At 45.6% G+C, this 13,226-nt stretch overlaps 1 protein-coding gene across 1 annotated transcript; it reads right to left on the bottom strand.

The window, feature by feature from the left end:
* Positions 1–10,660: 10,660 nt before the first annotated feature.
* On the bottom strand, positions 10,661–13,220 carry LOC119335932 (subtilisin-like protease 4). Its single transcript, XM_037607978.1, has one exon. The coding sequence runs from the start codon at positions 13,119–13,121 to the stop codon at positions 10,854–10,856; it is 2,268 nt and encodes a 755-aa protein (XP_037463875.1). The 5' UTR covers positions 13,122–13,220; the 3' UTR covers positions 10,661–10,853.
* Positions 13,221–13,226: the final 6 nt, after the last annotated feature.

Below are 13,226 nucleotides of genomic sequence, written 5' to 3'. Positions count from 1 at the left end.
TCTTTCAAAAGCCGTGCCTGCGGTTATAGGCAGATGGGAATTTGTTAATGTCCAGTTGTAGATAACTTGACACCAGATCCGAATTAAAACGCATCAACCGCGTGTGTAGCCGTGATGGTCTCTTTTCAGCGGAGTCCGGGAAGTGAACACGGTTTCTGGGTTATGATTAACGTAAGTAGGAGTTCAGGATCACTTCTTGATCATGACTAGTTGACGACCGTTCCGCTTGTTCTCTTCTCGCTCTTATTTGCGTATGTTAGCCACCATATATGCTTAGTCGCTGCTGCAACCTCACCATTTTACCCCTTCCATTCCCTTTAAGCTTTGCTAGTCTTGATACCCATGGTAATGGGATTGCTGAGTCCTCGTGGCTCACAGATTACTACAACAACAGTTGCAGGTACAGGTTTTGCGATGATCATGACGCGAGAGCGATGTTTGCTTGTGTTGGAGTTCTTCTTCCGCTTCTTCTTCGATCAGGGGATAGGTTCCAGGTCGGCAGCCTGGGCTAGCAGGGTGGATGTCGTTTGAGTTTCTGTTTATGTATCATCCGTAGTCGGATGTTGATCTTATGTATTGTGATGTTGTATTCGTGTGGCATTGTATGCCTTATGTATGTATCCCCATCTATTATGTAATGTTGATCTAATGATATCCACCTTGCAAAATCGTTTCAATATGCGGGTCTATCCTTGGTGGGACCTTTGAGTTCCTTTTGGATAGGGTCGCATATTGGGCGTGACAGCCAGTCTCTCTCACTTTAGTCGGATCAGATTCGATGAAAAGGGTCCTTATGAAGGGTAAATAGCAATTGGCATATCACCGCTGTGGCTTTGCGTAGGTAAGAAACGTTCTTACTAGAAACCCGTAGCAGCCACGTAAAACATGCAACAACAATTAGAGGACGTCTAACTTGTTTTTGCAGGGTATGCTATGTGATGTGATATGGCCAAAAGGATGTGATGAATTATATATATGGGATGATTGAGATTGATCATGTTCTTGTAATAGGAATCACGACTTGCATGTCGATGAGTATGACAACTGGCAGGAGCCATAGGAGTTGTCTTAATTTATTGTATGATCTGCGTGTCATTGAATAATGTCATGTAATTACTTTACTTTATTGCTAAATTGTTAGCCATAGTGGTAGAAGTAATAGTTGGCGAGACAACTTCATGAAGACACGATGATGGAGATCATGGTGTCATGCCGGTGACGAAGGTGATCATGTCGTGCCTCAAGATGGAGATCAAAGTCGCAAGATGATATTGGCCATATCATGTCACTTTATGATTTGCATGTGATGTTTGTCATGTTTACAACTTATTTGCTTAGAACAACGGTAGCACATATAGGATGATCCCTCTTAAAATTTTAAGAAAGTGTTCCCCCTAATTGTGCACCATTGCGAAAGTTCGTTGTTTCGAAGCACCATGTGATGATCGGGTGTGATAGATTCTAACATTCACATACAACGAGTGTAAGCCAGATTTACACATGCAAAACACTTAGGTTGATTTGACGAGCCTAGCATGTATAGACATGGCCTCGGAACACAAGAGACCGAAAGGTCGAACATGAGTCGTATAGTAGATATGATCAACATGAAGATGTTCACCGATGATGACTAGTCCGTCTCACGTGATGATCGTACACAGCCTAGTTGACTCGGATCATGTATCACTTAGATGACTAGAGGGATGTCTATCTAAGTGGGAGTTCATTAAATAATCAGATGAACTTAATTATCATGAACATAGTCAAAAGGTCTTTGCAAATTATGTCGTAAGCTCGCGCTTTAGTTCTACTGTTTTAGATATGTTCCTAGAGAAAATTTTAGTTGAAAGTTGATAGTAGCAATTATGCGGACTGGGTCCGTAAACTGAGGATTTTCCTCATTCCTGCGCAGAAGGCTTATGTCCTTAATGCACCGCTCGGTGTGCTGAACCTCGAGCATCGTCTGTGGATGTTGCGAACATCTAACATACACGTTTTGATGACTATGTGATAGTTCGGTGTGTAATGTTAAACGGTTTAGAATTGAGGCACCGAAGACATTTTGAAACGTCGCGGAACATATGAGATGTTCCAAGAGCTGAAATTGGGATTTCAGGCTCATGCCCATGTCAAGAGGTGTGAGACCTCTGACAAGTTTCTTAAGCCTGCAAACTAAGGGAGAAAAGCTCAATCGTTGAGCATGTGCTCAGATTGTCTGAGTACTACAATCTCTTAAATCAAGTGGGAGTTATCTTCCAGATGAGATAGTGATGGTTCTCCAAAGTCACTGCCACCAAGCTACTAGAGCTTCGTGATGAACTATAACATATCAGGGATAGACATGATGATCCTTGAGCAATTCGCGATGTTTGACACCGCGAAAGTAGAAATCAAGTAGGAGCATCAATTGTTGATGGTTAGTAAAACCACTAGTTTCAAGAAGGGCAAGGGCAAGAAGGGATACTTCATGAAACGGCAAACCAGTTGCTCCTCTAGTGAAGAAACCCAGGGTTGAACCCAAACCCGAGACTAAGTGCTTCTGAAATTAGGGAAATGGTCACTGAAGCAGAACTACCCTAGATACTTGGTAGATAAGAAGGCTGGCAAGGTTGACAGAAGTATATTGGATATACATTGTATTAAAAGTGTACTTTACTAGTACTCCTAGTAGCACCAGGGTATTAAGATACCGGTTTGGTTGCTAATTGAGTGCTAGTAACTCGAGATAAAAGAGCTATGGAATAAACGGAGACTAGCTAAAGGTGAGATGACGATGTGTGTTGGAAGTGTTTCCAAGGTTGATGTGATCAAGCATCGCCAGCTCCTTCTACCATCGAGATTGGTGTTAAACCCAAATAATTGTTATTTGGTGTTTGCGTTGAGCATGGACATGATTGGATTATGTTTATCGCAATACGGTTATTCATTTAAGGAGAATAATGGTTACTCTATTTATTCGAATAATACCTTCAACGGTCTTGCACCCAAAATGAGTTTATTGAATCTCGATCGTGGTGATACACATGTTCGTGCCAAAAGATATAAGATAGTAATGATAGTACCACATACTTGTGGCACTGCCACTTGAGTCATATTGGTATAAAACGCATGAAGAAGCTCCATATTGATGGATCTTTGGACTCACTCGTTTTTGAAAAGATTGAGACATGCGAACCACGTCTATTGGTATGCATGAAGAAACTCCATGCAGATGGATCGTTTGAACTCACTTGATTTTGAATCACTTGAGACATGCAAATCATACCACATGGGCAAGATGACTGAAAGGCCTCGTTTTCAGTAAGATGGAACAAGAAAGCAACTTGTTGGAAGTAATACATTTTGATGTGTGCAGTCCAATGAGTGCCGAGGCACGCAGTGGATATCGTTATGTTCTTACTTCACAGATGATTTGAGTAGATGCTGAGTATATTTACTTGATGAAACACAAGTCTGGATTATTGAAAGGTTCAAGTAATTTCAGAGTGAAGTTGAAGATCGTCATGACAAGAGGATAAAATGTCTATGATATGATCATAGAGATGAGTATCTGAGTTATGAGTTTGGTATAGAATTAAGACATTGTGGAAATTGTTTCACAACTAATACCGCCTGGAACACCATAGTGTGATGGTGTGTCCGAGCATCATAGCTGCACCCTATTGGATATGGTGCATACCATGATGTCTCTTATCGAATTACCACTATCGTTCTATAATGCATGCCATGCCGTGTACCAAACCTGATGTGTGCCTTGCCATAATTTTGGCGGGGAGGTACCAAAGTAATCCAGGAGTGGATCACTTGACAGTGGTCAAGAATATCCTGAAGTACGTGAAAAGGACCAAGGATATGTTTCTCGTTTATGGAGGTGACGAAGAGCTCATCGTAAAGGGTTACGTCAATGCTAGCTTGACACAGATCTGGATGACTCTAAGTCGCAAACCGGATACATATTTATATTGAATGGTGGAGCTGCTAGTTGGTGTAGTTCTAAGCAGAGAAGCATGGCGAGATCTACATGTGAAGTGGAGTACATAGCTTCTTTGGAAGTAGCGCATGAAGGAGTCTGGATGAAGGTGTTCATATCCGATCTGGGTGTAATACCCAGTGCATCAGGTCCAATGACAATCTTCTGTGATAACACTGGAGTAATTGCCATAGCCAAGGAGCCCATGTTTCACAAGAGAACCAAACACATCAAGCGATACTTGAACTCCGTTCGTGATTATGTCATGGATGGAGACATAGAAATTTGCAAAGTACATACTGATCTGAATGTGGTAGACCTGTTGACTAAACCTCTTCCACGGGCAAAACATGATCAGCACCAAGACTCCATGGGTGTTAGATTCATTACTATGTAATCTCGATTATTGACCCTAGTGCAAGTGGGAGACTGTTGGAAATATGCCCTAGAGGCAATAATAAAGTGGTTATTATTATATTTCCTTATTCGTGACAAAGGTTTATTGTTCATGCTATAATTGTATAACCAAAAACTTAAATACGTCTGTGGATACATAAACAAATACCGTGTCCCTAGTGAGCCTCTACTAGACTAGCTCGTTGATCCAAACATGGTTAAGGTTTCCTAACCATAGACATGTGTTGTCATTTGATGAACATGATCACATCATTAGGAGAATGATGTGATGGACAAGACCCATCCGTTAGCATAGCATATGATCGTTCGGTTTATTGCTACTGCTTTCTTAATGTCAAATACATGTTCCTTCGACCATGAGATCATGCAACTCCCCGATTCTAGAGGAATGCCTTGTGTGTATCAAACATCACTTCGTAAATGGGTGATCATAAAGGTGCTCTACAAGTATCTCCAAAGGTATATGTTGAGTTGGCGTGAATCGAGATTGCGATTTGTCACTCTGTATGACAGAGAGGTATCTCTGGGCCCTCTCAGTAATACAACATCACAAGAAACTTGCAAGCAAAGTGACTAAGGAGTTAGTTACAAGATGATGTATTACGAAATGAGTAAAGAGACTTGCCGGTAACGAGACTGAACTAGGTATGGAGATACCAACGATCGAATCTCGTGCAAGTAACATACCGACTGACAAAGGGAACTATGTATGTTGTCATAAAGGTTTGACTGATAAAGATCTTCATAGAATATGTAGGAAACAATATGGGCATCCGGATCCTCCTGTTGGTTATTTACCGGAGAAGTGTCTCGGTCATGTCTACATTATTCTCGAACCATAGGGTCCGCATGCTTAACGTTCGTTGACGCTAAAGTACTACATGATTTATGTATGTTGGTGAACGAATGTTGTTCAGAGTATCGGATGAGATCACGGACATGACGAGGAGCTCTGGAATGGTCCAGAGGTAAAGGTTGATATATGGGATGATAGTATTTGGTCTTCAGAAGAGTCTCAGAATGCACCAGATAATTATCGGATGACCGGAAGGGGTTCCGGGAGGCCATGTGGGCTTATTGCGCCAACGAGGGGAGCACACCAGCCCACAAGCGGCTGGCGCGCCCCACCTCTAGTAGTCGGTCCCCCTAGGAAGGAAAGGAGGAGTGCCAGCCCCTCCTGTCTTTCCTCTCCATGCGCCAAAGGAGGAAGGAGGAGGGATGGCCTCTCCTGTCTTCTTCCTCGCACGTAAAGAAGGAAGAAGGAGCGCCTAGGGCAGGCGCCCTAGGGCAGCCGCCGACCCCCTTGGGGCGCTCCTAGGGCCACCTCCCTTCCCCCTACCTATATATATATTAGAGGAGGGGAGGGGCGCCACAGACCACGGTTCACTAAGCCGTGTTCCAGCGCCCCCTCTCCCTCTAGTTTATCCTCTACTCTAAATTTGTTGTGCTTGGCAAAGCCCTGAGGAAACAGTTTCACCAGCACCATCACCATGTCATCGTGCTGCCAGAACTCATCTACTGCTTCGCCCCTCATGCTGGATCGAGAAGGCGAGGCCATTATCGATTTGAACGTGTGCTAAACGCGGAGGTGCCGTGCGTTCCGTGCTTGATCGGAACAGATCGTGAAGGTGTACGACTACATCAACCGCATTGATAAATGCTTTCGCTTAGCGATCTGCAAGGGTATGTAGATGCTCTCCCCCTCTCTTAGCTATGCATCTCCATGGATATATATTGCGTGTGCGTGGAATTCTTTTTGTTTTCCATGCAACATTCCCTAACAACCATATCTTAGCATCACCCTTTCATGAGAAATGAAACAACTTAAGAATATAGTAGTAGCGAATTTTTCCTCGTGAGCAAATAGGGTGGCTATATCATTTAGCTTAGTAAGATGTGCCACAACAGTTTTAGATTCATAACCATGGAAAGGATCAGATTCAACGAAAGTAATTAAGTCAGGGTTGACAGAGAATTCACAATCCTCATCAGTGACAAACATAGGTGAAGTAGAAAACTTAGGATCATATTGCATTCTACCATTCAAAGATTGTTCTTTCAACTTGCATAGCAATTTTTTAAGATCATCTCTATCCTTACAGGTAGAAAAGTCCCTAGCTACCTCTCCATCCATAACCCTCGGGTATCTCAGCAAATTCATATCTAGGAGAGCTAGGTCTAATAGGTGTTTCAAAATTTTCAGTTTCAACATTCTCAATTTCTTTAGCTCCAGCAAATTGTTCATCAAGAAATTCACCTAGTGGCACATTATCATCAAGAGAAGTACTAGCATTATCAGCAGTATCATTCATAGCAGAAGTAGCATCATCAATTACTTGCGACGTATCAGGATTAATAGCAGGTGGTGGTGTTGCAAGCTTACTCAAAACAGAAGGTGAATCAAGTGCAGAGCTAGATAACAGTTCCTTATCTCCCCTCATCTTAGAGGGAATGATCTTGGTTCTATCATCCTTAATATTCTTCATAGTGATCAACAGATATAAATGCCAAGTGACTCAACAAATATAGATATGCTCCCCGGCAACGGCGTCAGAAAAAGGTATTGATAACCCATAAGTATAGGGGGTCACAAAAGTTTTCGAGGGTAGAATATTCAACCCAAATTTATTGATTCGACACAATGGGGGCCAAAGAATATTTGCAAGTATTAGTAGTTGAGTTGTCAATTCAACCACACTTGAAATACTTAATATCTGCAGGAAGGTGATCAGTAGCAAAGTAGTATGATAGTGACAGTAACAGTAGCAATAGTAACAGTAACAATTTTGTAGTGATTGTAACAGCAGCAACGGCAAAAGTAACTTTGCAAAAATCAATATATGAAAAGCTCGTAGGCATTGGATCAGTGATGGATAATCACGTTGAATGGCATTCATCATGCAACAGTCATAACCTAGGGCGACATAGAACTAGCTCCAATTCATCAATATAATGTAGGCATGTATTCCGTATATAGTCATACGTGCTTATGGAAAAGAACTTGCATGACATCTTTCGTCCTACCCTCCCATGGCTGCGGGGTCCATAAGGAAACTAAGGGATATTAAGGCCTCTTTTTAATAGAGAACCAAAACAAAGCATTAACACTTAGTGAATACATGAACTCCTCAAACTACGGCAATCACCGGAAAGAATCCCAATTATTGCCACCTTGGGGTATGTGGATCATAACACGTAATAGGTGCATATAACTTGCAAGATAGGATCAAGAACACACATATATTTATGAAAACATAATAGGTTCAGATCTGAAATCATGGCACACGGGCTCTAGTGACAAGCATTAAACATAGCAATGTGATAGAAACATCAATATCAGAACATAGTGGATACTACGGATCAAGTCCTAACAAAACTAATTCGATTACATGATAAATCTCATCCAACCCATCACCGTCCAGCAAGCCTATGAAGGAATTACTCACTCTCGGCGATGAGCATCAAGAAATTGGTGATGGAGGCAGGTTGATGATGACGACGGCGTCGAATCCCCCTCTCTAGAGCCCCGAACAGACTCTAGATCAGCCCTCCCAATGAAGAACAGGAGGTGGCGACGGCTCCATATCATAAAACGTGATGAATTCTTCTCTCTGGGTTTTTCTTGGCGAATAGGAATATATGGAGTTGGAGTTAGGGTTGCCGGAGGTCCAGGGGGCTCACTAGGTCGTAGGGCATGCCCTGGGGGATGGGCGCGCCCCCTGAGCTTGTGGCTCCTGGGTGGCCCCCCTCTGGTATATTTTTTTCCACCAGTATTTTTTAAATTTTCCATAAAAATTCTACGTAATTGTTCAGGTCAATTCGAGAACTTTGATTTCTGCCCAAAAACAACATCAATGGCAATTCTGCTGAAAGCAACGCCAGTCTGAGGTAGTTTCATTCAAATTATGCAAATTAGAGTCCAAAATAAGAGCAAAAGTGTTTGAAAAAGTAGATACGATGAAGACTTACAAACTATCCCTACCATTACTACTTAGCTTGTATACTTTAGGCAGAAAAAACGTATGACCAACTTGAATAGCCATTATAGATAACTATCTGATCTCACTCCCCATGCACCTTATCTATTCTAGCAAAAATCCAAAACAATCAATTACAAAAAAACACAAAATGAAAAATTGTTGTAGCAAAAAAAATCCAAGAAACTGCCTATCAAAACCAAGCAACTGTATTACAAAAAAGACAAATGCAAAAACCAGTTCAAAACGAATCCGAGCAACTGCCCCAATAAATCACGAGAACTTAGCATTGATAATTAATTGTCTAACAATGATGCTCGGTTTCATGTCATCACTAATGAGTTTGGCTATGGTGATAGGAGAAGTCGTTTGTCGGTGTACCTCATGTTACCTATACTCCGAGTCTGTGAAACATAGTGTTAGCATACTCGATATTGGGGTAGACAATTTATATGTGAATTTAGTGAACATGACAGTCGCGGGAGATAACTTAGAAGGACTTTTTGTTGATAGGCAATCATAGTAGGCAAACTAAGAAGTTCCTTTCCTGTAGCACTAAAGTTGCATTTACAACACCCAAAGTTACTCTACAAATAGTTCGTTGAAAAATATACTTATATGGGATCTAGTTTTGAAGAACTCGTCGCGAGTAACCCAATGATGAAAACGAATTTAAATTCTGATACTCGAATCAAAAGTTACGGCTTTCTAAATTTATAAAACCCAGATAAATGCACATGTTTTTTCTTTTCTTGACTTGTGCAAAGTAAGGATCGTGATGATGACACGGGATGTTAATTATCCTTTATGACAGGTCTGCTCGGATGCACCTCGATTGTGCCGTGTGAAATTTTTGTCGCGTACCACGTGCGCTCGGGTAGCCTAGTTAGTGCAACTGCACTCATAAGCATTTCGGAATAAAATGATTTTTTTTGTTTAAAAAGAATTTATTTAAAGGTAACTACAAAAAAGGAATTTATTTAAAGGTTGGTGCAAAAAAGGAAATACATTGAATGATTTTATGTTTAAAAAAATGTATTTAATTGTTGGTGCAAAAAAGGAAATACATTAATTGATTTTATGTTTAAAAGGAATGTATTTAAATGTCTGCAAAAAAAGAAATATATTGATCGATGTTTTGTTAAAAATAAATGTATTTAAATGTTGCTACAAAAATGTAAATGCATTGATTTATCTTGTGTTAAAAGGAATGCATTTAATTGTTTGTGTAAAAATGGACATACATTGATTTTTTTAGGGAAAGGAAATACATTGATTGATTTTATGTTTAAAAGGGATGTATTTAAATGTTGGCGCAAAAAAGGAAATATATTGATTGGTGTTTTGTTTAAAAGGGATGTATTTAAATGTTGTTGTAAAAAAGGAAATACATTGATTGATTTGTTGTGTAAAAGGAATGTATTTATATGTTGTTGCAGAAAAGGAAATATATTGATTGTTTTATGCTTAAAAGGAATTTATTCAAATGTTGTTGCAAAAAAAGAAATGTATTGATTGATATTTTTTTCCGTTTAAAAGACAATCCTTTAAATGCTGTTGCGAAAAAGGACATGTATTGGTTGATCTTTTGTTTAAAAGAAATTTCTTTAAAGGTCCATAGGCTGTACCTCCACAACATCATCTTCAACATTCAAAAACTTAATGAGAAAGTAATTTGATCGTCATTAGACTGGAGAGGTGCCATTTGTTTTTATTTTCCTGTTTGCTGGTTATAGTAATAGTTGTAACAGATATCGTGGAGGAAACTCACTTTATCAAAAAGGAAACTCACTTTATCAAAAAAAAACTAAAAAAAACTGAAGAGTGCACTAAACTGAACAGATGCAGATCAAAAGAGTTTGCTCGAGACGGCGAGAACCAGTGGGAGACAAGTTGCAGAAGCCATGTGCAAGACAATCAAAACACTGGAGTGGAACTATATGTACTTTATTGCTAACCAGCACCGCCAAGCCTTGCTTTTATCCAAGCTCCCGATAATTAACATGCTGGAAATGGTAGTATATGTTGCCACGAGCATTGAACCATCACTTTGCTTTGCTGGACATGCTAATGACTGTGTTTCCATGAGCACTCACTTTGCCTTGCCGCAGTATAGAGTTGGCATCAAGGAGGTGTAAAAAAAGAAGAGTTGGCATCGAGGAAAAGGCAAGTTGCCACTGAACACGTTGGAAACAATTCGTCCTCGACGTTTCCGATGTTTGCGTGATCCACCATCATGCATGCAGTGAGTGTAGTCAACTAGTCATGCAGTTCATTGCAAATCTTGACCCTCAGATAAAAAGGAAACACATGCATGGATCCCCTCTATTCTTAGACGACCAGATGTTCTGGAGACACATTTTTATTGATTCGCGCTATTTACAGAACAAAATCGCTCCAGTTTGCATGCAGCCTGCGCAAAACCACGGAAGCGCAGCAGCCTACCCGATGCTACTAGCTAGCTATACATGCTGCCGGTCGCAGAATTACTACGCGGCCTTGGGCGGAACCACAATGGGGCTCCGCACGATGTGGTCATCGGAGACCCACTTCAGGTTGCCCTCGGCGCCGGCGACGCTCGGCTGCCCCGCCCACCGCACCGTCACCGTGAAGCTCTGCTTCTCCTTGGCCTCCGTGAACCGCAGCATCGGCGGCTGCACCGTCACCGACACGTCTTTGGGCATGTCCACCACGGCGGTGTACACGGAGTTCGGCTTCCCGACGTTGGTCACCGTGCGGTTGACCGTGATCGGCTGGGCCAGCAGGTTGACGACGAGGGACGGGTAGTTCAGCTCTGCCTCGGTGGTGGCCTTGAGGTTGGCGCAGGTGACCGGGCGGTGAGCGATCTCGGTAACGCCCTCGTCGCCGAGGCCGAGGCCGCAGAGGTAGGGGAGGTAGTCGTCGGCGTGGAGGTCGTAGACTAGGCCGGGGTCGAAGGCGAGCGCGGGGTTGACGTAGCCCGCGCCCATGGCGTAGAAGGTGGCGTGGCGGTACTGCTCGTCCTTGAGGGGCACGCCGGTGCGGTCCACTGCGTCCGACGTCGTCATGATCGCCGATTTGATCGCCGCCGGTGACCAGTCCGGGTGCAGGCTCTTGATGAGTGCGGCGATGCCGCTCAGGTGCGGCGTCGACATGGACGTGCCAGACTCCACGAAGAAAGACAGGCCGACGCCCCCGTCGGAGAACTCCGTGTGCGACTCGCTCGGCGCCCACGCCGCGAGTATGTTCATGCCGGGCCCCGTGATGTCCGGCTTCAGGATGCCCGGGCTGGCCTTGCTCGGACCTCGGGACGAGAAGAACGTAACGGCCGGCGCCGGCAGCGCGCCCATGACTGTGCCCTTGAACGCGATGCTCGCCGTCGGGTTGGCCGTGGAGTTAATGTAGGCCGCGATCTTGGTCCCGGCATCGTAGCTCAGGTGCGTCGCAGGGAGGACATGCGGGTCGGCGAAGGTGGTGTACCCTTCGGCTGCTCTGTTCATGACGATCATGCCCAAGCCGCCGTACGCGGACACGGTCTGGCCAGCTTCGATGCGGCCGTTTAGGCCTCTGCTCTCGCAGAGCACCACCTTGTCGCTCACCTCGGCTCCGCGCAGCACGCTGCAATCACGGCTAGTGTCGGAGCCGTCGGCGCCGGGGTACACGAGCGGAAGCGGCTTCGCGGCGGAGTTGTTGCCCGGCTGGAACAGGGACTCGCCGTCGAACTCCTCGCCGTTGCCGAGCCTCACGGTGGTGCGTATCGCGCGGTCCATGGTGCCGGCCGCGACGGTGAGCATCCAAGGCGCCCCGTTGCCGACGGAGCCCGGGTCCGGACCGGCGTTGCCCGCCGCGCAGCTGACGAAGATGCCGCGCTCCATGGCCTGGAACGCCGCGATGGCGATGGGATCGTAGTTGAACTGCGTGCCGGATTGCGCGCCGATGGAGAAGGACAGCACGTCGACGCCGTCCTTGACGGCGGCGTCCAGCCCAGCGATGATGTCCATGATAGAGCAGCGGCTGCGAGTACAGACCTTGTATATCGCCAGGTGCGCGTGCGGCGCCATCCCCGAGGCCGTGCCGTCCGCGTTGCCCCGGACGTTGGCGTTCTCCACGAAGTTGCCCGCGGCCGTGCTGGCCGTGTGCGTGCCGTGGCCCGCGTCGTCCACCGGCGGCGCCGACGAGTTGACGGCGGCGCTGCCGAACGCGCGCGCCCCGATGATCTTGTTGTTGCATCCGCCGCCGGCGACGGCCTTGAACTCGCACGTGCCCTTCCAGGTCTTGGGCGGCGGCTCGAGGCCGTCGTCGCCGAAGGAAGGGTGGCTGGGCAGGATCCCCGTGTCCAAGATGCCAATCACCACCCCGCGGCCGAACCCGGAGCGACTCCAGAACCCCTCGTTCCCGAGGTGGAGGCCGAGGAAGCCGGGCGAGCGGGTGGTGGCGAGCGGCAAGAACACCTCCGGGTACAGCCTGAGGCACCCCTCCGTGGACCTCAGCGCCTCGGCCTCCTCGTCCGTGAGCCGCGCGGCGAAGCCGGTGAACACGTCGCTGTAGGAGTATATGATGCGCGGGCCATGGTCCTTGGCGCCGCCGTCCGCCTCCACCTCAGATTCGAGCGCGGCCGTCCTCGGGAGGAAGGAGCGGTGCCACTCCTCGACGGAGTCGACGGGGCCGCCCCTCGGGTCGAGGTGCACGATGTAGTTCTTCCTCGCCCGCAGGTAGGACGCGCCGAGCAGCGGCTGCAGGGACAGGAAGAGGAACGCGATAACCCACCGGGACTCCATGAGAGGCTGCAATGGCGGCGGTGAGGTGGAGTGGGGCCGGTGGGTGTGGCGACGATGGGCTCCGGCTCGCTCGGGCCGAGCCCGTCTTTATACAGCAAGGTGGCA

This window comes from Triticum dicoccoides, chromosome 1B (assembly GCF_002162155.2).
Source record: "Triticum dicoccoides isolate Atlit2015 ecotype Zavitan chromosome 1B, WEW_v2.0, whole genome shotgun sequence".
Taxonomy (NCBI): domain Eukaryota; kingdom Viridiplantae; phylum Streptophyta; class Magnoliopsida; order Poales; family Poaceae; genus Triticum; species Triticum dicoccoides.
This window is presented reverse-complemented; position numbering and strand designations above follow the sequence as displayed.